The sequence below is a fragment of the Leiobunum rupestre genome, chromosome 1, assembly GCF_980474605.1.
Source record: "Leiobunum rupestre chromosome 1, qqLeiRupe1.1.hap1, whole genome shotgun sequence".
Classification (NCBI taxonomy): domain Eukaryota; kingdom Metazoa; phylum Arthropoda; class Arachnida; order Opiliones; family Sclerosomatidae; genus Leiobunum; species Leiobunum rupestre.
Genome location: NC_143384.1, coordinates 82,009,971 through 82,036,756, shown reverse-complemented (window position 1 = coordinate 82,036,756; position 26,786 = coordinate 82,009,971). Strand labels below are relative to the sequence as shown.

Genomic DNA, 26,786 nt, shown 5'->3' with positions numbered 1-26,786 from the left:
TTTTTATTTTTGAAGGAATTTAAGTTGACGTATTTAACCTTGTTTAAAGTGATGAACACATGGCCTTTGTGTACAGGACTAGAAATGGTACGGTTAATTCATGGACTAATTAATTAGTCCATTAGTCCATGGTTAATTCTTTTAGTCGTTTGTAATGTTAATAACCAATCTGAAAATCATTTCATTTCTGACAATTGGAAATATGCATGGGGTTTTTGGAACTTTTGGCAATCGCATTCTTGCGATTCTGGTAGAGTACTGCCAAGAAATGGTAATTTCAGGCTGTTAGAGCAATATGGCAAAGCAAGACAATCTGACCGCCTTGTCAGGAATTGTGCCTTAAACATTTGGCTTAAATAGTTCCACCAGCTTTATAAGGGGAGCAATATGTGACAACTACCAAACCTGTCAGAGGAAAGTGTACTGAGCAGTGGCGTGCTAGGATTTTGGTACTGAGAGAGATTGTAGGAATATCTGAGAAATATATTTGGTCTTCTCTGAAGATGAGAGAATAGGGTAAATGTAAAGTGAAGTTTTGCTCTGAAACACTTATTTCTAATTCCGTATGAAACGTTCTTCTTCAGACTCTTATGCAATGCCTGGCAGTCCTAGTCAACTACTATTTCTGCAGTGTTTCTACAAAAATTATAGTTGTCTAAATATTTTAGTAGACTTTAGTGTTCGTAGGGGGACAAAATAAAGTTGGGGTCGGGGTCGGGGTGGGTCTAACCCCGCGAAAAACCAGTCGGGGTCGGGGATGGAAAATTCTTTGAATTTATTATGAATAGAAAAATTATAAAAATACCCCAATTTTAATGAGCCTAGAGACTATTAGTAATAGCAAGAATGTATTTATTTATACTCAGGGAGAATGAATATGTCGAGATTATTTTTAGCGTTTCTCTAATTCCACCCGTTGGGCCCCCCCGGTATGCTCCTCCGCTTTAATAAAATCAAATAATACTGCAATCTCATTGGTTCTTAAAAATTACGTTTTTCGACGCGATTAACGCTGCAGCGAGGACGCAAAAAATAAGACCGCCTCCTTTTTCCCTCCCCCCCCCCTTAGCGTGACGGGGTTAGGGGCTCAACGTGTCCGTTGATAGTCTCGACATATTCATTCTCCCTGAGTATAAATAAATACATTCTTGGTAATAGTAACAATAGATAAGATAGGTAGATATTAAAATAGAGGTCTATAGCTTAAGCAATTGTTTAAGTAAGTTGTTTCATAAATTCACAAGTTATTTACAAACGTTGTAACTCCTTAGCTGAGACTGAGACAGCCCGAAACAACGGAAATTATGAAAGTGAAACTAAAATTTAAAAAAGCTACTCAAGTCGGAGTTAAGCGTCGAGCGAGAACTACTTCAGCGGCATCAGCCGAAGGTCATTCGGATCATTCTATTGTCGCCCACGAAAATAGGGAGAGAAAGAACCTATATATTTTATATATTTTTAGGATTTTAGCGAGGTGCGTTGGTGCGAAAATTTAAAATTACACTACAAAAACATAACCCCGAAAAATGGAAAACCCCGACTTAGTTTGCGACAGTCGGGGACGGGGACAAAAGTCGGGGTCGGGGTCCCTGTACGAACACTAGTAGACTTTGCCAATTTTATGTACAGATCCGGTGTACAGTTTCCGTGTTTTGAACACCAGTTGATTAAAATCATTAAATTAAATAATTAAAGCCTCATTGAGTATTTTTTTTTATAGTTTTCAGTCATCTGCATTCGCAATTGTGTAGTCACACGTTGCAAAAGAATGTCATCAGATTATCAAGCCATTGGGCTGCCACTAAAAAAATATTAGACGAAGAAATTATTAATATAAAAAATGCTGGAACGTGGAAGGAGGAAAGAGTTATTACTACCAAACAAGATTCTGAAATTAAAGTTCAAGGATCTACAAAACCAGTTTTAAATTTTTGTGCTAACAATTATTTAGGGTTGTCTGTAAGTAATTTTTAATGTGTTGATTTTATTTCCATTTCAATACACCATTTACTTACAATCAGCAACAAGAATCAATTTACGTAAGGAAGAATTTGGAACTGGCTATTTTGATTTCCATGTGGTTATTCGCGACAGAAAACTATCGCTACGCCCCCTTTGGTTTGACATGGTAACCTAGATAGGTAGTGGCTATACCTACTTTGAAATATACTTTTGAAAAATGCTTCAACGATAATTTTTAATAAACTAGAGTTCTTTTTATGCTTATAACTAATAATAAATAAAATATAATTAAGAATAAAATACTACAAAATAATTCATGTATAAATTAAATTATTAAAAATAATTTTTTTAAATTAAAATTATTTTAATTAAACGTGATATCAGGAATCCATAACGCTGCTTGGAATGAATAACGGATTTGATTACCTGCCGTTGTGGCGGAACATAGTAGGCGGAGCTTATAAGCGGAGAGTGTTAGCTCCTCCTATAAAAACCAGTGACTAATGTGTTATTTCCTCTGTCGTCTGCTTGCTATTTAGGGTCTTTGGCAGATGTAAAGGTTATATAGTACTGATAGACCAAAATATTTAGAAAATATGAATATGAAAAAAGTTATTAAAGAACTTAACGTTTGAAAACCGTATTAATTGAGAAAGTGGTTTCGGAAGTCGACATATTTTTAGGCAACGACATTTTTACTATTCCCGCCAGTTTAAAGACTGTATTCAGTTCATGTACGGAAATTATTTTTACACTTTGTGCCAAGCACTATGGAATAGATGTTTGAAATCCTATAATGATAAAAGCTACTTTTTTAAGAGAATGGTATATAACCAATGTAAATTAGAAACTAGCATATCATTGGGAAATCAGGCATTATTGAATTGTAAGTATAATTCCTTAATACTTCAACTGAGTTACTAACTCGTGTTGCTGTTAAATAAATTAGGTTTAATATTTATAGATGTGTGTTCTGGAAACCCAAAAGCTAATATATGCCAGAATGATTTACGAGAGACTTTAGAAAGTACATTAGCCATTAATTCAATGGAAGAAGGTACAAAGGTGATGATTATTATTTTGTAATCTTTAAGTCTTAAAATTTTATTGTTTTATGGAGCTTGAAAGAAGCAATAGTTCTACTTTGACTTGACCAGAAATTTATCTCTACTCCAACTTCAGACTCGGATCTTGTAAAGGTGATAAATTTAATTTCTCGAGGAACGTTGGAATATTTTCTGAAACTTATTGGAACTCTTAAGACAGAAATTACTAATAGTGCTCCACAGAGCCCATCGTTCATATTTGATAACAATGATGTTCCTGGTTAGTATTGTTAAATATAATACCAAGAATATTGTAGATGAAAAATTAAACTTAAATTACAATTTCAGTATACAATTTGTTCGATGTTATGACAACTCTCACAGGATTTTGATAACAATTTGCTTCACTCCGTGCTTCTAAATCTAACCCGTTAAGCCTTTGTTCAGGATTTGGAGGAAAATAGACTTGGTCTTTACGAACAATTATTATTGCTCTTTTTTTCGAAGCTTGGTCACAAACTACTGTCTTTTCTAAATCATGAATATGCTTTGATGACTCATCTATCGCATATTCTAATACTGGAAAAACATCTAAATCAACGAAGCAGACGGGTTCTGCCCTTTTTACCAATGACAAAAGCTAGCAGACGACTAATAAAAACCATGAATGAAGTATACAAAAATCCGTATTTTGTAATAACCAATCAAACGCCAGGCCTTTCACGTCACCAAATTGTACGTCATTTAACGCGGTATAAGCGTTTTTGGCCCAACCCAGAATGTTCCGCCACAAAATACCATAGGGGATATGGGGAGATATTCATTCCAAGTAGCGTTATGGATTCCTGGTGATTTGCAAGTATTATAAAATATATCGTATTTATAAAATATAGTATTTATGAAATATATCATGCTTATAAAATATATCGTATTTATGAAATATATTGTATTTATAAAAAATTTAATTATAATAATTGAAATAATACTTATGAAATATGTAGCGTGCTCCGTTCAAGAGTTGTTGCTCTAGACCTAAAATCAAGATGGACCAGTGCTCGAAATGGACCGGAACGCTGTTCCATTTTGTACAAGTTTTTCCTTATAACGTTCTGTAAAGATTATTTTTTAATGCACAGCTCTCGTTATTCAGAATAATCAGTAGTTTTGAAATAAGGTGGGGGTTGGCATAACAGCATATCCCTGAAGCTATAAATCGGTTCATGTCAGAAATGTGGCATTCCTTCTTAGGAGGAGAGAATAGAGAAATTGGCCGTTATTTAATCTAGTTTCTAGTTGTATATTGTATTTTTGTGAGGACCGCTTGTAGTCAAGCATTTGCATGTAAATGATGACAAAACGAAAATCCTAAGAAGTATAGGATCTATTAATAAATTTATCGAAATTACCATAGGGTCATTAACAAGTAGCTATGTAAAATAAAAACAAAAACAGCTTTGGTTATAACAGCGTTTTGTGAATGAAGCTTAATTCGAAAGCTAAGAGTATAGAAAATAAAATATAATTTGGCTATGAGAGACTTTTCATGGAATAAACTAAAAGGCATATGTAAACAAATCATATTTTTTCACAAGCATTTCGATTAAACCTTTTTGAGAATAATATTGTACATATATAAGAAAACACTTCTAAGTACTTATGCTTGAGCACAGTTGCCAAGACCCTTGTTTCACTTACTGTACCAACTTCCAAGTATTTAAATGAACTGATTCACAAATAAAGCATTAAATTAAATATACTTACATGGTTAAATTAACTCTCCACTCAGAATTATCCAGTGCACACACTACATGGAGACACACATGATTAATTAGTAACAAGTCAAATCCGAGCAATACTGATAACATATGCCTTATGTCACATGATCTTTTTATAGTTTGATGTATTCTTTTCTGGTCAAAGTTCAAATAGGGTTGTTGACTTAAACATAGTTTAGCTATTCGTGGTTTGTGAGTTTTGGGATGTATGGGTAACTGTTTTAAAAGGGAACCAGGGAAATTAAATAAAGCTCAGTTATGCAGGGACTTTTCTGCGTTTCTGGGTTTTTAATCATGCTCCAAATTTAATGAAGGTCGGTTTCGACCCTAAAGCATGCTAGAGTTTCCGCATGATTTTCAAACTTTAAATGTTGTGATGTAAACTGTTATCTTTTTGTTTCAGAGCAATCAGGAGGTAGTAGATGCTGGTGTGGATGCATTAAGAAAATATGGGGCTGGCCTTAGTTCCGTAAGGTTTATTTGTGGAACTCAAGTAAGTTAATATATTTATACTTGTGTATAACGAGATGTGGCTAAGGGTTATATTTTGCGTGGCATTTTTGTTTAGTAACTCGTAGCATTCTTGATTTTATCATTGAAGCAGTGTTATTTTGTGGCCGTGGGTCAGAATTTTTTAGAACAAAGCACTAAGGGTGGTTTTTGAACTTTATCATTCACGTTGTTAAGGCCTATAAATAATTCTGATAATTTTCTGATATAATTATAAGGTTTTATTGGCAAATGTGTAAAATAAGGTTGATTGTTTCAGGACATTCACAAAGAACTTGAAAAAAAGATATCAATATTTCACAGTCGTGAAGATGCAATTGTATATGCTAGCTGTTTTGATGCCAATGCTGGAATTTTTGAAGTTTTATTGACACCGGATGATGCTGTAATCTCTGATGAACTAAATCATGCTTCAATTATAGATGGAATAAGACTCTGTAAAGCTAAGAAGTTCAGATATAATCATCGTAACATGAAAGGTACTATACCATAATGAAACTTTTTTAAATATTATTGTATGTATTATTATTTAGCATGGCTAACGCAAAGTTTTGTGGGCGATGGCAGTTGAAAAACCACAGTGTTTGATACTAATTTGTTTTTAAATTTTGTTGAATTTTTTGTTTCAACTCCTCCATACCCTGTCCCTGGATATAAAGCCCCACTTTCTGGGAAACTATCCTGGAGGACTTGTTGTGATCATGTCAAAGTGAAAAGGCCATTATCCCAATTACCTCTTTTTAGCTTGTTAATTTTATATAGATGGTATATTACATATTTTAAAAGAAAATTGTTTTGATAGCTCACTTATCATTTATATTTAGATCTAGAAAGTCAGCTTCAGCAATGTAAGGATGCTAGGCAGAGGTTAATTGTTACTGATGGAGTCTTTAGTATGGATGGAAATATTGCTCCCTTAAAGTAAGTTATAATGCTAATGTTCCAAGGTGCTTCTCTGGCCCTCCAATGAGTCCAGTGGGTTAAGGGTGAACATTTGAAGTGTGATGATTTCTGTCAATTTTTGGTTCAACTATTGACTGTTTTGAACTGTTTTATAAAAGCAACTCAGAGTTGGCAAGAACTAGCCTGACTGATTTTAAACACTAAGAAAAATGCGTGGTTATAAAACTGTTAAAAGTTTAAATTAAAGCACAAACCCTTACCAAAAAATAAGTTGGCTAAAAACCACTTAGGACAACTTGTATTTCAACTTGGTTTTCAGTTTGTATTTGGGACAAATGCCTACTTAAAAATAACTTAAATCCTCTTTATTAATCAACTTATTTCCAACTAAACCAGAATCAACATTTACATTTAACTACTTAAAAGCAACTTAAATCCTACTAGGGAAACATCTAAAAACCAACTGAAAAATATTATGTAATTTCCTGACTACTAAAAACCAACTAATTATAAACTTAGCAAAAGCAGTATTTTCCTACCAACTGAATAACAACTTATTACCCCTTTAATAGTAACTTGAAATATGCTGACAACTTGAGCCTACTTAATACCAACTTAATATCAACTAATTATGTGTATACAAACTAAATACAAACTGAAATACAACTTATTTTTTGGTAAGGGAAAGCTGTGAAAACAAGTGAAATACTTTGAATTAAATATGAAAAACATCACCAGCAAAATCATTACCAGTCACCCATATCTAGCTTAGTCTTTGGTTTTTAAACAAATGTGAAAACATATTAGGGCATTTAGCTTTTCTTAGTGGTGGCTTTATCCTGGTTTTAATTGGTGTTCTTAACCTTTTAAAATCATAATGGCTTTCAAATTTTTAGAAAAAGCCAGCTCTTTGCCAACCCTACCAACTCTTAATTTAAAAGTATAATTTTTTTTAAACAAATGCAGAGGTTAAGATTTTTTATTAAATAGTAATTTTATTAATAAATTTGGCATAATTTAACTTTGCAACTTATGAAAATTCAGTCTTTTTTTTCTATGGAGAGATCGATAGACATATTTTGGTCTTTCATATTTTTCAACTTAAAAACCATTTCACCGCTGATTAATTTTTATTAATGGTAGCAATGTGGATATCACTGTCCAAAAATTTGGAACTACAAAACTCCACCCTTTCATCAAATTCACCAATTGGCTCAGATTTTCTTTAATCATACAGTGCTTAAAATAGTAAACTTAAATGGTTATAACAGGTTTACCATGCTTTAATATTTTCATTTTTAAATGCGAGGAAATAAACTTTAATTATGAAATAGATCCCCTTATAATCAATGAAATCAGCTAGGCAAATAAAAAAGGCACCACCATAAGCCAAAGTCAGCTAGTGACTTTAAATCCCATTAATTCAGGTGTCACAGTTAAACTACTGTACATGTGAGGGTAGTACGTGGCAAGCCGTTTGTGCCACTCAAGCTCCATACACTGTTACTGTTAACATTGACTTGGATGATAAAATAATAACTTAGGTTTCAAAAGTCTTTACCAAAGTAATTTTATTTAGATTTAGTGAGTGGTCACTCTAAAACAAGAATTTGTGGCCCAAATGGCTGTTGCTACCCAATAGTTGCGAAAACCACATTGCTCTCTGAACATGATTTGAGATATAAGTATAACTTGGAAGTGCAGGGCTCCCAGAGTACCTATAAATCCTATAAATTTCCTGTTTTCAAATTGTTCCTATTTTTCAAAAACTGTGCCTATAAAATCCCTGTAATTTTAAAAATTGCCACTAGACAGCTGCTGAAATGCTTATGGGAAATGTACTAAACACCTAAACTTATAAGAAATCTTTTAAAAAAATAACTTAGCGTGGCTCTTGTAAATAATTATGTATATTACCTCTAGGACGGGGGTTAGCACTTATATCTCTGGCAGCGTTATGGCACTCATGGAATCTTATTTTTTTTAAACCAATCACAAATTTTTTTACCATTTTAATTTTGAAACACATTTTAAGTAAATATTGAAGCAATATCAAATGCATTAGAAAAAATTAAAAGTTCTAGAGTATTTGACTTATAATCCTGTTTTTTCAAGATATTTTTACCTATACATTCCTATGTTTTCTGTGTCAAGTTCCTAGAATTCCTATAATTAAAAAGATTATCGCTGGAAGCCCTGTGTTCGTCTACTTTATTGAGAATTTAATCACGCGAATAGTACATTTTTGTTGTTTTTAGTAACATTATTTTTATAGTGAAATATGTGATCTTGCTGACAAGTATGAAGCTTTAGTGTTTGTTGATGAATGCCATGCCACAGGATTCTTTGGGAAAACTGGAAGGTATAGTTTTTAATTTATTTGATAATTCTTAGCTTCTTCACATAACGTAAATAACACCTCAGATATTCTATATTTATTTTAAAATGCTAATTAAGTTATCGTAACTATATTATATTTAATTCTGTTTTAGGCTTATTTATAAACTGTATTATACAAACTAGATAATAACTTTAATTCCTTTCAGAGGAACTGAGGAATATCTAGACATTGTTGGTAGAGTTGACATCATAAACTCAACCTTAGGAAAAGCTCTGGGAGGTGCAGCAGGTATTCACAAGTAGTCCCTATAATGCATTTCAAGTTGTATTATCCTTGATAGAAATTTTCCTCCACCCAAGAATTTTAAGACTATTATTTGTATCATAGTTTTTTTTAAAACTGGTTAAAAATTTAAAAGTGCTAAAGAAATATACATGAAGTTAATTTTTACATGGTTCACCCTATTCTGAACTCCGTATTCTTTAAAACGAATTGGCTAATCGTGTCTACTATTTTATAAAGATGATAGACTATAAAGGTATCTAAAACTATATCTGTGGTAGCATTTAGAAATTAAGTAATGGCAGAAGGGGTTTGAATAAGCTTTTCAAAGTCAAAATGCCAGAGGGTCACTGAAGTGGTACATTGCCTATCACAATTCTATGCTCAATCCAAAATTTGCAATTACAGGGTTCGTATGGAACCCGGATCTCCTGGATAAGTCATGGATTTAAATAATATCGTAAAAAGTCAGGAATTTTCTTAGTCAACAAACTTTTCTCTTCTCTTGCGCGCTCATGGCTGGCACTTTTTCCCGAGAGAGGAGAGAGACAATCTCAATATGCTTTTATTACATATAATTAAGTTTTTGGTATATAAAATATTGTTTCACTTTGTACTTTTACCTATGGAAACATAAAATGATGAAAGTTAGCAGGAATATTAACAAAAAGGTCCGGGATATTGGCAAAAATTAATCGGGGATAGCCTGGATAAGTCAGGGATTTGAAATCCAAAAATTTCATACAAACCCTGAATTATGCTAAGTTGCAATTGCCATTTCATACTGGTTTTTCTAATTTATAAACCCATAAATGTACATAGAAGTGTGTTGGATAAATTCCTTATTGAATTTTTGGTTTTGGGCAGAACTCCGCTCTGGCTGCTTGTTACTAATTAGAAAACTGCCCACTGAGTGATGAACCATGTTTTGGGTGCACAACTGTAAAACAAGCTGATACCAACAATTGGTTAGATCTTAGTCCACCAGCCATGATAAGGCATAAACATGTTTTCTCCTTTCAAGGTAATCTTAGACCAAGGAACGTGATCATGACAGGGTTTGAATTAAAAAAAACCCAGCCCAATAAAACCCATGGGTTTTTTGGGTATTACCCACTTGAAAAAACCCACTTAAAAACCCACATTCAAAGTTTTGAATTTTAAAAAAAACGAGTGGAAAATTTTTAGATGTTTATTATTTTAGAAATTTAAAAATATTCTTACAACTTGTTAAGAACTTAAAAAGACTAACTTACTAACAAGGAGACTACCCGAGGTGTTTATCTCCAATTTTGTTCAAACTCGGGTGGTAAGTAGACCTTCATGTAACTTGAAAATCCCTAAAAGGGTGGACAAGAATGGGCTTTCGTTTTGCCATGGCAACCAAAAATGTTTTTAACAACTTAAAAACTGATTACTCATATTTACCCAAAATATGTATATTTTCTCATATTTACCAAAATTGACGTATATTGGTCCAAAGGTACCAGATTAATCAGTTTTTAAGTTGTTAAAAACATTTTTGGTTGCCATGGCAATATGAAAGCACATTCTTGTCCACCCTTTTAGGCATTTTCAAGTTACATGAAGGTCTACTTACCACCCAAGTTTGAACCAAATCTGAGATAACCACCTCGGGTAGTCTCCTTGTAAGAGTAAGATTTTTATTACTTTTATTATCTAAACAACCTCATATCTAAATCTTTATAGAGTAATGGCACTGTGACGTCCTAGTACGTCACCCATGCTCTTTCCTATAGATAAAAATTTGCGACCAAAATGGCGACCATGGCCAAAGCTACAGATAGTGCTAACTACTCTATTAGACTATTAGCCAGTGTTTTGGTTCAGCGCGGAAATATCTATAGACTTTAACAAGTTTCATTGCCTTTTCACATGTAAAATTGTAAAATTAAATTGTTTCTTGAAAATATAATATATTTAATAAACATAATATATTTAATAAACATGATATATTTAATAAACATAATATGTTAAATAAGCAATAATAATTTAATAAACATAATATGTTAAATAAGCAATAATAATTTAATAAACATAATATGTTAAATAAGCAATAATAATTTAATAAACATAATATATTTAATATTTTTAAAATAAAAACCCAATAAAACCCGAAAAAACCCTAAAAAACCCACTGGGCTGGGTATTTTTTTAAACCCTGGATCATGAAAAATATTTACCATATTCAGCCACTTTATATCTATGATAAACTTAATGTTATAAAAACAGATGAAGCAGGACGAAAGCTATCATGATGCTTATAGACGAAGAGACCTATTTTTTCCTGTCACTGAGAAATAACTAAATCATGAAGACATTATTCATTATGGAGCACATGGAACCATCTAACTGACAATATTATTTTGATAATAAAAGCTTGGCAAAATAATTGTTAGGGTAAAAAGGATTGATTAACTGTAAATTTTGCTCTAACTTGGAATTTATTAAAATTAAATGTATATTGTTCATGGAAATTGACGTGAAAAATGGTAAATTGCCTCATGAAGCTGTGAGGGTGGCAGTCATGCCATAACGATTGTTCACTTATTTTTCTACCCCTGACTTGAAAAACCTTCAGAGGCCAGGAAGCCATTAGAATTTATTTTACCATTAATAATATGGAAGCTGGAACAAAGTTAGAAAAAATCTAAAGCTTGAAGTATAACATATTCTATGTACATTTGTGGATTAAGAGTATGATTGCTTTTCTCGGAAATATAATGTTAGATTTTAATGTAGTTTAATGTTTTTAAGGCTGTAAGTGCTAAAAGTGCTATTATAATTGGGTAAATTTATGTAATTTAGGTGAAAGGGTGCAGCTTTCCAATTGTTAGTCGTTGTACAACGAAAAAGGGGTGTTCAAAAATTGTATTTTTGTCATTACTTAATTTGTGAATTGCCCATAAGGTTAGTTTGTGTTGGCAGTCTTGTGAAATAACTTAATATGTGTACTTTTGTTTCTTAAATAAGGTGGCTACACCACTGGCAAGTGTGAACTAATTAATGTGTTACGTCAGCGTTCCAGACCTTATCTATTCTCAAACTCTATTCCTCCCCCTGTTGTTGCATGTGCCAGCAAGGTAACAATGCTTATATCAATTACGATTCTCATATCAGTAAAAGTACACTTAAAGTTAACCAAACTAGAAATGCTATCCTTATGTTACATATATTAACTTCGTCAAATGAATTTTTTGTTTAATATTATGAAGGATACTGTTTCATGCAAGCTTTTTACTTAATGCTAACATTCAATAGCAGCCTGATTTGGGGTTAGTTTGTGATTCTCTCAATCCCTTACCAAAAAATAAGTTGGTTTTTAGTTGGTATTTAGTTGGTTTTCACATTTATGTTGGTTTTTAGTTGGTATTTAGTAGGTTTTCACATTTAAGTTGGTTTTAAGTTGGTTTTAAGTAGGTTCAAGTTGCCAGCATATTTTAATAAACTATTTAAAGAGGTAATAAGTTGTTTTAAGTTGGTTTTTAGTGGTCAGATAATTACTTATAATTTTTAAGTTGGTTTTAAGTTGGCTATAAATGGTCTTTATTAAGAGGTCTTTTTAAGTAAGTTTTAAGTTGGTTTTAAGTGGTCTTTATTAAGAAAGCTTTTAGTTGGTGTAAAGTGGTTTTTAAGTAGGTTTTTAGTTGGTATTTAGTTGGCATTTGTTCCAAATACCAACTTAAAACCAACTTAAAAAGTTACAAGACCACTTATTTTTTGGTAAGGGATGCCATGTTGGCTCCAGCTTCAGAGACAAAGTAATCATAATAGGACCCCAGAATTTTTGTGTGCCGCTTCTTCATGGTTGACTGGTACAAAACATTAAAAGCTTACTTTCATTTACAAAGAGCTACCAATTAACTGTGGTTAATTTGAATGTTTGAAAGTAGTTATTATTTAAAAATGTTTAAAAATTAAAATCAGTAAATAGGGAAAAGTTTTACTCCGACCTATGCTGTAGATGGCGCTACACAACATTAGGCGGCTTTTCCACTTCTATATAATAATGGCGTGCGCTAAACGCTAGTAAATTTGAATGTGTAACAGAGCACGCACAGATAATTTGTAAAAGATGTAACTTCCAACACATATACAATCTAATACCAATAGTATAGCGCATGTGGCAGGGTAGTAAATGAAAAAATCGTAGACTTTAATACAAACTTAAATCATAACCATATTAGTTTGGCATATTTATAGCTTTCATGTACCACCACTTAAAACATTTTTACAGCTGGTAAAATTTTCCAGGTTTTTGACATTTTGATGAAGGATTCCTCATTGACCAAGAAAGTTGCTAGCAACACTCATCGCTTCAGATCAAAAATGAAAGCGGCTGGTTTTGTGATATCAGTGAGTAGAAAAATTTAGTGCTCAGACTTCTTTGCAATTTTTACAAGGTCTGTCGTATTTCCCTAATACTGAATTTTTATTTCTCATATTTTTATGTTTTATATCCTTATTGAACGGTTTATCTATATTTTTAAAAAATAAGTTCTTTTACCATTTTAATTCCAAAGTTTTAACTATTATCTATATATTTCACTGTTCAAATTTTTTAAATAAAAATAGAAAATGTGACCTATGCCAATTCATAACTTAAAGGGCAACACAAGTGACCATGTAAAGGGGGCGCTTGGTTTGGAACTATGTTTTCTTCATAGTCATAAGTAGGTTTTCCAAGGAGGATTTATACAGTGCGAAAACTTTATTATCCTTGGTGAAGACACGTGGCGCATATTCGCTCTCATAAGCAAATTTTTCGATTTTCTTAGCTCACCACCAATGAGCCCAGGATTTTAGGCTTAGCTTAATTTATTTTATATGGAGAAAAGTGCTCAGTTAGTTTCCGAGATTTTGACGTTGATATATTTGATTTAACAATGTTTTGGAATTTAATGATTTTCCAATTGAAACCTTGGACGCGGTAAATCTCGGCCGCTAGCCTCACTTTGTATTATGAAAATCCAAGGTCTCACACACATGGTCCTATATCCCTTCTCCCTTAATAACTTCCCTATCATTATACCCAGACATAATATTTATCTTTGTTTTATTACATTTCTTTTGTATAATGGATCCGATTTGTTTTCTCGGACATTTTCGCGATTAAAGAATGCATAGATTTTGCATAAAAACCCCGAGAGGTACATTTATACCAAATATATTTGGCAAATATGGTTCTGCTTTTTTTATAGAGGGAAAGGCTATGGCAGATAGCGCATGCACAGTCGTTCTTTTTATCTATAAGATAATTTCCCCCCTGTATGGTTACTTTCGTTGCCCTTTTATCTGGAAAACTATACAACCAAAAAGCTTAGCAGTAAAGTGAGATAGTACAAATGAGGGGGTCAGCTGGTCAAATTTGTTCGTTTATTTTAGCATTATTTAAAGATTTAATCTGACAGTTGAGATTTTGAATTAAACATAGAACAATAGTATTACCTTTGGGGGTCCTAGGCTAGAAATCATCCACCCTATGGAGTAGCTCGTGCTTCATATCTTATGATTAAAAATTATGTTAGGGCCTGGCTTATTAATAACATCGATAGAAATATTATGGTGATATTTTAACATCTTGCTTCAACCTCTGAGAAAACACTAATCACTAGAAGAAAAATATAATACATAATATATTTCTAGTTAATAAGATGTTAACCTATAAACTTGCATTAAGGGCAAGCGTTTTGTGGACTGTAAAATTTTCTCAACAATTTTGGGCCAAACACCAATTTACAATTGGCAAAGGGCTTGATTGACATGTAGCAGTACAATAAGTTTGTTCTAACTATAAAAAGTGTAATTTTTAATCTTGAGTTTATAAATAATAAGTTGGCTGCATTTTCAATCTTGGGAGTCTTATCAATAATTACAAAAATTCAATACTCAATTTCGGAATTTTTTGTACATTTCTTAAGGGAGATGACCATCCCATTTGTCCTGTGATACTAGGAGATGCTAAATTAGCATCAACATTTGCAGATGAAATGCTAGGTTGGTTCTTTTTCTTTCATTTACTTCAGGCAATGTGCGACTTCAGGCCTTTATCTTTACACAAACGTTTCCAAAATTGGACAAGGCGTAGAATTTGTTATTGCTTATTCCAAAAGGTGGCTCTTTATCTTGGCAATTACTGCCGGCTCTAGTGACTGGATTAATCCTTAGTTTAGCTCTAGCACCCAGTAGCGGCGCCAGGATTTTTGGGGAGATAGGCCAACCATTTGGAGGCCCCCCCCCCCACATTTTTTTAAAATCCATCCGTGTGGATTATTTATTTCTTAGCAAGTGTTCCAATTTTTGGGTAAAATGGGTACATGACGAAAAAATTTGGACTAATTATGAATTTAAACATTACTTAAACCAGAGTGTGGGCTGATCCTTTTTTGTGTACCGATAACACTAATTAACAAATGAGTTTTCTTATTTCGACGACTGAATTCTAGTCTATCAATTGCAACCGATGGCGATATTTTAAATTTACCGCCATTGGCGGCATCAACCAGGTGGCGTAACGAGCTCTTCCTTTTGCTTCCGCCGGGAATGTTCTAGAATATATGACTCACGTGGTAAAGAGTATAAAATTCATATAACTACCAGCTGAGAACTCACTCAATTTTTAGATCAACTCTCGACTTGCCGGCGGAAACAGAAGGAACCATCAGACATGGAATTTATGGTAATAGATTCTTTTATTTTTGTAATTAAAGAAATATATTTATAACTAACTGTCCTTAGTGGTTATTTCTTCTATACACAGATTTACAAATTTAAATTGTCGTTTCTCAAATACGATTAGAAACGATTTATGCTAACCTGAGGTTTTGAACTGGTTTATATAACGTAGGTGGGTAAGGCTCTTAAATAATTTTGGTTCAAAATTAAAGCTGAAAACCCCATTGGTTATACAATTTACATTCATTCCTTCGGTACTTCGCATATACATCCCTTACATCCAAACTTACAACTTTACGAAAATGAAAGTACTTAGGTACACTAACAACTGTAAGTAAAGTAAGATACAAATGGGATATAGTAGCGCTCACGAAAAAATAAAAATAAAAAATAAAATACTGTCAAAGAAAAGTTACTTGTACCTTTGAAAGGAATAAAAACAGCAGTGTTGTTAAGCGAATCACTCGCATTGAATATTGAAAAATTAATAAATAAATAAATTATTTCGCCAACAGATTACAGAATTTTCTGATATTAAATAATTTGGAGGCCCATATATTAAATTTTGGAGGCCCCTACCAAAATTTCAAGTAGGCCCAGGCCTACCCCGGCCTGTTGCTGGCGCCGCTACTGCTAGCACCAAGACGTGTGATAGCAATTGCCTTCAAAAGATACACATTTGAGACATGAGGTAAAAACTTGTTAAAGCTTTGTCCAAGCTAACATTTCTCAGTTTAAAGGATCAACTTAGTTACCCCTAAAATGGCAGGATATATAACATAGTAACTCATAACTTGTAAGGATGCCAAAACATTTCTATTAGAAAAAATGTCAATGAAACCTGGTTTCACTTGCAACCCCCGGTATGTATTAAATTACGGTACGGGGGGTATACAAATAAAGATAACGAATGCAACATGATTAGTGGTATGATAAAACCTTATATTCCTTGTACTATTGAAAAGTAAACAATGGAAAAAAATCTCATGAGCACAAAGCACAAGCTAAACTATAGATTATCAAAGCCAGAAATGTGAGTTATAATTCTGTCAGTTTAAAAAATTTGCTTTTACTATAAAGTTGACAACGCTTTTTGGTCAGAGTTGGAAGTGGTGTGAATTACAGCATATCCCGTGAACAAGGTTTCATGAAAGACAATACTTTTTGACATACTTATGCATTATGGTTATTTATAATGGCTGGTTAGAGATACGTTTCATTTATAGAATTCATGTTTGAAATGAATGTAAATAATTAACGGAATGGTATTGTGGTCTTCCAATTGGGTATTTACATAAGTCTTGTGGCAGCACAACTTATCTTTTGTTTAGCGTTCATGGGTAATTATTCCACATGATCAGAATAGCAAAATGACTAATTAAATAATATAGGGCAACAAAACACAGAATGGACATTAAAACTGGGAGTAAAGAAAACATACCTCCACTTAGTAAAATTTATTGAGTAATTTAGTTTTTTTAATTTTACAGCGGAAGGTATATATGTCATAGGATTCAGTTATCCAGTTGTTCCAAAAGGTTTGAGACTTATTGCTCTATTTTTGTTCTTCTCATAATAGACTCACAGAAAACTTTAATGATTTCTAAGTTGAATTGATATTTTGTATAGTATCTCTTTGGTAATAATTAATGGATATTTAAACCAGCTAGTAGTTTTTCAGGAAAATCTTAACTTTATGCAAAAATATTTTCCGGTTAATTTTAATATTTTTTGGCAATATTGTGACAATTACTCTGAAAATGAAGAGATTTAAAAAAAATTCCTTTTTGTTTTATTTTAGGAAAAGCTAGAATCAGAGTACAAATTTCTGCTGCACACTCAGAACAGGACATTGATAAAACAGTTGAAGCCTTCATATCTGTTGCGAAAAAACAAGGCATAATTTAAAACATCCCTTAATTCATGGGAAGTTTTGACACTAAAGTATGTACTCGTATTTTTAATTGAAGTTTTGGTTCATTTTAATGTGTCAACATGATTAGAGATTAGACAGTTAAGGTGCAACCCTTTGAGCCTCTTAAAAATCACCTACACAAAGGACATGAGAGGAAGTTTCCTAATTCCTCCTCTACAAGGCATGCCCTGCACATAAAACTGTCACTGATGCCAATCAGATGCAAATATCTATTTCGCTGGCAGTGACCTAAGAGTATGCCCGTAACCACCCTGATACTACTCTTAGAAAGCGAGAGCAACTCAGTTAGTCTTTTCTTAGTAAGCCCAGGGGTAAACTTCTTGGCCTGCCTCTGACTGAACAGTCTTGCCCTATACTTCTTTTTAAGACAGAAGTCTACACAGAAGCGAATGGCAGAAATCTGCCTGAAAAACCTTGACAAAAAAGCCAAACTTCTTAGTCTGACAGTAAACTCCCGCTCCCACCCCTGAGTGAGTCTTGGATCCATCCGTGAACCAAACAATTTCACCCTTGGTAAGTTGGTTCCAAAAACTGTGTTGCCAGTTCAGTCTAATTGACTAGGAAAGTGAACACCACCGTCAGTCAACATAGAATCGATCCATAGACAACGTATCATTGATACCGAAACGCTTAGCAGTCTTAGAGACTTTCTCAAAATCCCCATCGATATCCAGAAAAACAGCTAACGCTATTTCTTTGAACTCAATTGCACATTCAAGGCAATTTATTATGCCATGAAGGGTAGTCTCAGTAGATTTGCCCTTTATTTAGGCATATATAATGAGCATTAGCGAGGGGTGTAACACCAAGAAACTCCTCTCTAATATATCTATCAACTAATTTCTCCAGAATGTTTAGGAAAAATTAAGTTACTGATTGGTCTAAATTCCTTAGCCTCAAGATAACTTGCAGTAGGAAGGGTAAAATTCCATCTGGTCCAGAAGCGTTGTAGAGCTTAAACGACTTTATAGCCCACAGAAGCCTCATGTCAGTGACTACTGTTACGTTATTTTTATATTTAACTTCATTTTTATATATATTTTTCATTTACCATATACCTTTGTAAAACGTGCCCCCCCCCCCCTACGCTTTTCAAGGGAAGAGAAAGTCGTGTGGTGCCCAGTTCTCAGAAGTCGCGCGGGACAGAGAAGTAAGGGCCTCGAGGCTCTAAGTGGTTCCTTTACCCCCCCCCCCCCCCCTTAATGACCGCTTGGGAACTCCAACCCTTTTCTTTATTTTCGATTATCCTTTAAAAATTATCATGCCGATGGGCAACTTTAGAAGTTGTTAAAAATATTTTAACTGTCAGTGACTATTGTCACTGAAAATATTTACGATGTTGTTTTGAACTTTTTGGTGGGAATGTCGGGGAATATTCGTGTCAAGATTGGGTTTTCGGATCGTCACTGCCACTTACAATAAAAAGCCAGTTAAGCCATAGCAAAAGAATCCATTTCTAAACCGTTAATTGTCAGCCCACTGCCAGTCATGATACATGAACCATAAACTCATTTCAACCTACTTTTACCCCTTTTCTCGCCATATACTCAATAATAAGAAAATAAACGCTTCTCTTAATCCGCTAAAATATTTGGATTGGCCAGAACTTAGCCCCTCCCATGACCTACGATTGGTGTCACCCAGTGACCCTAACACGTGATTTCATGTGCCAAGACATCCAAAAAAATACAATAAAACCAGTGAGACTGAGGGAGAAAGACGTCCGACGACCATAGCCTGGGAGGCTAGTTTTTCCATATAGGCCTGGGAGGCTAGAGTTTTCGCCAATATTAGTTTGAACCAGTAGCGGCGCTAAGGGTGGGCTGAAGTGGGCTTTAGCCCCCCTGCATTTCTGAGAGGGGTCACATATTTATATTAAAAGGGCCACATATTTATAATTAAGAGGCCACATATTTGAATTTATGTGAATTTTCTTTATCTCTAGAAATTTGTATTATTGCCAAGAAAAGTTTTTCTAAAAAAAACTTTCAAAATCAATTTGTTTACTCAATAAGATAGTAGACCACAAACAAATAGATTCGGGAGGAAGGGAGAGGAAATTGAGAGAAAGTTGAATGGACAATAGAAAGAAAAGAAAGGGAATTTATGGAAATACCCCGGGCATGCAAGTGTCCCCTCCAGGTCGGATACAAGGTCCAGTAAACAAGACGAGAGCCGCAACAATAAAACGATCTTGCTCTTCTCGCTTCCTGGAAAAAGGGGTCACTAAAGTTGTTAGGGCCACAAAATAATTAGCCCACCTGTGAAAAAACCTTAGTGCCGCTACTGGTTTGAACCAGACTTCGCTTTCGTTCCGCAAGTTTAAAAGAGTATTAAAAATTCATAAGAGACAAATCTGTCCAAATCGGGAATGTGCAAACCTCTTCGTCGAAGTCATCGTCCACCATCACCTTCTATCTACTAATCTTCACCTGTGGCCAAAACTTTTCATTAATCTACGTTTTTCCGTTTCTGGAGGGGTGTATGGTACCCAACGAAGAGATAAGTACTTTCGACTAATATATGGCTTGGCTTTAGGTAAAACAAAAGGGCAAAACGCTGGCAGTGACAAACAATCCCTATTAGAGACCAAGTTTTTTTTGTTTTAATTGCATGTATTTAGTGTCGGGGAAAAATGAGTATTTAGTGGGAGGGAAGCTTGAAAGTATTTGGGGCGGGAATTTATTGGGGATTGAAAGTGTACGGTTTTGATAAAGGAAGCAAGAATTACTAATGTATATTTGATGTATTGTAATAGTGTATTAATTTAATCATTGGCACGATAATTCCCAAGAATAAATTTTAAACGTTAACCTTGATCCAGTACAATTACTTTCACCCACAAGAGCTCTTCCTCTTCCTATTTAATGTTACGGCTATCTAGAGAACCCCTAGGAAGAATTTAAAGTTACGATAAAAATAGCGTAACACTACTTGTTTTCCCACATCCCAATTTACCTTTTTAGTTCTTTTGAACCGAAGAGGAAGATCATAAGAATAATCTTTATCCTTTCCATGTGCCATTGTTTTCATTAGTTTGGCTCTACAGGGAATATCAGAGGTACTCCCACCAAAATCCCCCCAGGAAGCCGGTTTGGCTTCCCGGGTGTCCTTATGATAGATAGTGCGGGTCTGATTTTAGGCTGACCAATCACAATATCTCTTCGCAGTGCCAATGTTTTTAGTACGGCTTAATGCGTAGAATTCTCGCCGTGGCGAAGAGAGCTCGCCGTCGCGCTCTTTTTTCCCTGTCGAAAATCAGCCTTTCTTTATTGGGAGTGGTAATGGAGGCAGTAGGACCGCAATATTCGCGAAATATGCAGATGGCGCCAGTAGGACCACAATATTTTCGAAATATGCTGCTGTAGTAGACGTGGGATCTAAGGATTAAAATGATGGTGCCCGAAACAAAGCTTTTGTTAAAGGATTAAAATGACGGTGGGCCACCATACAGATGGGAAAGAAACATTTCACAAACCGTATTCAATTTTCACTAACCATGTCCGATACCCGGTCTTCGCGTAGTTACGCAAGTTCGGAAGATTCTAATTCTGTTAATTCTGGCGACGAGGAGAGTTATTATAAGCGTTATTTAACGCAATATATGTATAATAATAAAGTCTTTAATCAGTATGAAATCCACGATCTGGCCAAGGATCCCTGGGATTTTTTAACAATAGGTACTTTTGTTTTTTTGTGTGTTTTTTTTTGGTTTGTTATTTGTCAAGGATTACAGTAATGCAAAAAGTTTTAACCGCAAGTTATTATTTAAAAAGATATGATCAATGTAAAATTGCTACTTGCTAACAATTTTTACAACGGAAAATACGACATATTTCGAGATTTCTGTACGTTGGATAAAGTAGGACTGATGACGAAAAATAAAAAGGCTCAATTGCAAAACAGTACTAACTTTTAAGGGTTGGGAATTTTTCCCGTATTTCAACGCATTTTAGCCTGTTTATAACCATACTATGTCATATTATATGTCTTCTGTGTGATGTTGACTTATACAACGTCGAATTTATTCTAAGTATTGGCGCCTGACGGCGCCGCGCACTCACTTCGCTCGAGTGCTGGGGCCGCGCGGCGCCTCCCCAACCCCATACTAAAAAAAGCTATGGGCCATCTATAACGCAACCTAGAGGACAGTACCAAGCCTGACACATGAAGTATCGTCAACCCGATATTAATCCAACTAACCTAATAATATTAATAACCTAACCTATTATCCGCGCCAAAACCCCTAAAATGCATTGAAATACGGCGAAAATACCGAAAATAAAAAAGTAAGTTAGTATGTTTTGCATTTCCACATTTTATTTTTCGTCATCAGCCCCACGTTATCCACAACGCATTAAAATCTAGGAATTTAAAGAATCGTCCTAGGGAAAATTCACTGCAAAAGGCCAATGTTTAAAAATTCATATCTTTGTTAATATTCATTTCCGCCAAAAAAAATAAAATTAAAATAATCCCCATCTTGCCCTCTATCCAAAAAAATATATAAAAAAGTCAGGTGGGGGGCAGCTATTCTACACGTAACCCAAAATTGCTTTCAAGTAACAATTTTAAATTTATCATATCTTTCTAAATAATAAATTGCGGTTAAAACTTTTCGCATTACTGTAATCCTTGACCATTAATAAACAAAACCAAAAAAAGCCGTATTAAAGTAGAAAACACATTTTCGGTTGCACACGTTTTAAAAATTTAGTAATATCTTGTCGTTAAATCTAATTCGTCCTCAGTCCTACCTCATCCAACATTGACAAAAATCTCGAAACGTGTCATATTTTCCGAGGTAAAAATTGATGGCAAGTAACAAATTTAAATTTATCATATCTTTCTAAATAATAAATTGCGGTTAAAACTTTTTGCATTATTGTAATCCTTGACAAATAATACATCTAAAAAAATAAACAAAACCCAAAAAAAACAAAAGTACCTATTGTTAAAAATAGCCGGATCGGTTAAAATTAGTCGATATTAATTTTCGAGAATTATTACTTAAGGAGATATAGACGCCAAAATATTAATCAACATAATCAAGGACTGGACGATACTAGGTGCGTTTCGCTAGGTACTGTCGTCTAGGTCGCGTTATAGACGGCCCATCGTGATAGCAAGAATGGGGTTGGGGTGGCGCCGCGCGCCCCCAGCACGAGAGCGCCAATACTTAGATGGTATAAAATTCGATTAAAAGACCTTTTTTTAGCTAGGACTACAGTGTTCTACGGATAACTTTTTTAATAATGCTTTGCGGTGAATAATTTTTGCACCATTGGAATCTCCTTAAAAAGTACTTTAAGGTGGGTCAGGAAAGGGAGTGGCGTGGCTATTGTTCCAATTTACCCAAATTCTTCGCCAATGCGAAGAGATTTTGGCGCAACGCTAATTCTGCGGCTTCTGCCAATGGGAGCTAGAGCCCACTTCATCTTCGTTTCCGGAAATGATGGGAGCCATCCTAAAAGTCGCTGCAACTCGGTATGCCTAATAGCGTTTTCCATTTGTCTGCTCTCGAGCACTCTAGATCGCTCTGATCAACATTTTATGTTCCATTAGCGAGCTCGGATCTGCTCCGATCAAGTTTCGCGTGTTCCATTTCGCGCTCTCGGGTGCTCCGAGATCGCCCAAAACCGATCTGCCGATTTCGACAGATCAACGGATCGAGATCAAGGTCGGAGCAAATTTTCGCGTGTTCCTTTTATATTTTGTGGCAAAATGGCAGACCAAGACGCGAAAATTCAAATTATTAGTAGACAGAAAACAACAAAGCGCGGGAATATAATAATGGAATGTTCTATTTGCGGTTTTACTCTAGTCGATTGGGGTGAGATCTAAGACGTCAGAGACAGATTCAGAGAGAATCTTGAGCAATCAAATGGAAAACGCTATAACTCTTCTGTATTGATAGTTTTGTAACTTACTGAATTGTACCTTGAAATTCTCAGCTTACAGTCGCTAAATTTAGAAAATTTATTATAATTAGTAGCTAGCTCGTTTCGTTAAGGTTTCATCTTCGTTATTACGATTTCAATATTGCAATATTGTTTTATAAAAATAACAACTATTTTGGATTTCTTCGGTAAGTTAATTTGGCGAATAACTTTTTAGGTTATTATTTGGATTGTTTAGATCTACTTTGGTTTTAGATTAAACTCTGAAATGAGTGATGGTAGCATACGTGCAATTTTTAACTGTTAAAGTACTCGTCAAAAACCAAACGGAAAAAATCCTTTGCCAAAAGATCCTGTAATTAAAAAGCATTGGTTTCTAATAATTGCGAGATCGGACGATTGGGATCCTCCAAGTATAGTTTAACAGTATGTTCAAATCACTTAAACCACGTAAAAAATGGAGGTAAAACGAACCGAACTATTGTAATGAAGTTCCGAAATTTAGCGACTGTTAGCTGAGAAAGTGTGTATTCACGTGGCGGGGCTTAGTTCCAATTTCGAATTTCCCGCGTAATGACCAAAGTGCCATCTCGGATCGGAACGGTTTTAAATAACGTCAAGGCTGTAGAACGTCGGGCGGATATCTCCTAGTCGCTAATCGTGGTGCTATTCATTTTTAAAATTAATTTAAATACCGATAAGGATAAATTTTGTGCTGGATATGCCGAAGGCATTTCTGTGAGTGGTAAAATTAGGTATATGCGAAAAATATGTATTTGCGGAAATATAGAAATGTGTTGGCATTTTTAAAGTCTGTTCCGATAGTTTTAAGGTTTCAGGGCACTGATTTTTCATAACGGCTGGAACTTTGAAAAAACTCATATTTTCACCAGTTATCTGCCAAGACTAAATTTCCAAAATTGTGTTAGACAAAATGGACCCCGGCACAACTCGCGATAAAAAAATTCGCTCGTTCATCGTCATCAAACGTCATTCGTATAAGGCGTGGCCTAGACTAATACGTCACAAGAATACACACTATAAGCTTAAAGCTACAAAAAAATCAAAACACAAGCTGCAGCTGCTTTTAGGATGGCTCTCGTCTTTTCCGGAAACGAAGATAAAGCGCGTTCTCCCATTGGCAGAAGCAGCGTTGCGGCAAAATCTATTCCCATTGGCCGTCCTCGCGTTGCCGGAGAATTTGAAAAATACAGGTAGAGAGCGCGCGCTATGGCCAAGCCCCGTTTTTAACGAAATTAAAAATTAGTCAAATATTTAATTTAAATGATCTGGTATCGTGAGTATCATTTTTGTACTTCTTTTTAGGAGTAGGAATCGATAAAATAAAGGTTATATAGGCTTTTCATTATCCCTTCAATATATTAGTTTTCTCAGGTTTTCCATTTTAATTTTTTAAGAACCTATTTTGTGCCATTTTTTATTCCTCCATGTGATTTAAATCAATTATTAAAAAAAATTACCTTATTACCTGTTCTCTCTTGATGGGAGAAAGATTGTAGAGGAAACGCTGTGAGAGTCGTGAATTCATTGGTTGATACTTATCATTTTCTTTTATATTTTTTTCATTTAGGTTTGCTATTGAATTCCGATATGCTGCAAAGAGAATTTGAATCTCAGTTAAATTCCATCTAAATTTTACTTGTTATATTTATGTTTTTAGACATAAAATTTTATGGCACCAAGAACATGTAAATGTTAAAACTAATTAATGGGTTCTTGTGTTATTTTCTATTGGTGTACACTTAGTGCATGATGTGGTTATAGGCTAAATAAAAATATATTTTGTTTACCAATATTTACCAACTGTTGCATTTTCTGGTTCCGACGGGTCCTTAATTAAATTAATGTTAGTCGCCATTAGCATAAATTAATTTAATTTGTATGGATGTAGTTTAATATCTTATACGTAATAGTTACGATGGCGTGATCTATATTCATAACCCATTAAAATTTACAAACACGAATGTCTAGAAGTTTGGTTTGAAGTATCAAAATCAGTTTAGTTTGTCAAATTACATCCAGTTTTGGAAGTATGGCTATGTCGCTGGTAAATGTCGAGTTTATTTTGTATTTAAAATTTCATGGAATTTGGGGCTTTACTTTTCATATTGAGTAATATCAAGAATGTATTTATTTATACTCAGGGAGAATGAATATGTCGAGACTATCGAAGGACACGTTGAGGCCCTAACCAAAGAATATAAAGCCCCAGGAATGGAAGGTGTAGCTCCGTCTAGTGGAACTTTTGCGCCTTTCGTTTCCGGTTACTCTGATTTGCTTTGCCGGAAGTTTCTAACGCAACCAAAACACGCGGCCAATAATATCAATCCTTCCATTCCTGGAGCTTTATATTCTTTTTCCTAACCCCGTCACGCTAAGGGGGGGAGGAGGAAAAAGCAGTGTTAATCGCGTCGAAAAACGTCACTTTTAAGAACCAATGAGATTGCAGTATTATTTGATTTTATTAAAGCGGAGGAGAATACCGGGGGCCCCAACGGGTGGAATTGGAGAAACGCTAAAAATAATCTCGACATATTCATTCTCCCTGAGTATAAATAAATACATTCTTGGTAATATATTTTAAATTATTTATTATTTGTTACCTAGTTACTCACAAGATTAAAAATCTTAACATATTATTTTTTTATCAATTTCGGTTCAATTTTTGATTGCTCTATTGATGGGTAAGATGTTTATTTATGATCTTCGAATTCTTGACTTATTCCCACTCATATATCAATGAATAATTCTAATGTAGCAGATAAAGGCGCTAAAAATTATATTAGTGTTTTTAGCAGTGTGGTGTGCTGACAAGGCACAGTTAACGAAAATTATACGTTAAAACTGGGACGAAAAGTTAACACTTTTCCAAATTAGTTGTTTCCCAGTTTTTACACCAACTCCACCACACCATCAATTACTGGTAAATCTTAAATTTAAACAAAATGAAAAAATCTGTAATAGTTAAAAAAATAAAATTTTTAAAGAATCCTAAGCTTTTTAGTATAATCTTAAGATTTCGAACTTAATTGTCCAATTTGTGAGCATCATTCACCGTTCAAAATACAAAAATTCAGAGTACGTTCTAGAAATCGAGCTAGAAATCCACCTTTTCAGATAGGCAATATTAAAAATACCATATGAAATCCGGAATTCGGAAAGACAAAATGGCAATTATCAACGAGGCGGATAATTTTTAAGAGAAGGAGATTTCCGATTTAACGAACTCCGACACTACCTATATCCAGAAGAACTTGCCGATGAAAGTGTGCCTCAGTGAGGATGCTACTCGCATCACCGGAAAAATTCAATTTGATTCCAAATCAAACCAACTTGTGGGGTTAGTTTTACCGATCAATCCAACGAATGGTTGTCCAACCACATTAGCATATACTGCCAGTTCCGCTAAAGTCA

At 34.3% G+C, this 26,786-nt stretch overlaps 1 protein-coding gene across 1 annotated transcript; it reads left to right on the top strand.

Moving 5' to 3' along the window:
* Gcat (Glycine C-acetyltransferase) lies at positions 1–25,131 on the top strand. Its single transcript, XM_090172715.1, has 13 exons — positions 1–87; positions 1,721–1,959; positions 5,187–5,276; positions 5,553–5,772; positions 6,118–6,214; positions 8,472–8,558; positions 8,743–8,825; positions 11,814–11,923; positions 13,095–13,196; positions 14,762–14,837; positions 17,006–17,053; positions 17,317–17,459; positions 24,943–25,131. Exons 1-12 carry the CDS (start codon positions 60–62, stop codon positions 17,421–17,423), a joined length of 1,287 nt encoding a protein of 428 aa, XP_090028841.1. The 5' UTR covers positions 1–59; the 3' UTR covers positions 17,424–17,459; positions 24,943–25,131.
* The last annotated feature ends 1,655 nt before the right edge of the window (positions 25,132–26,786 follow it).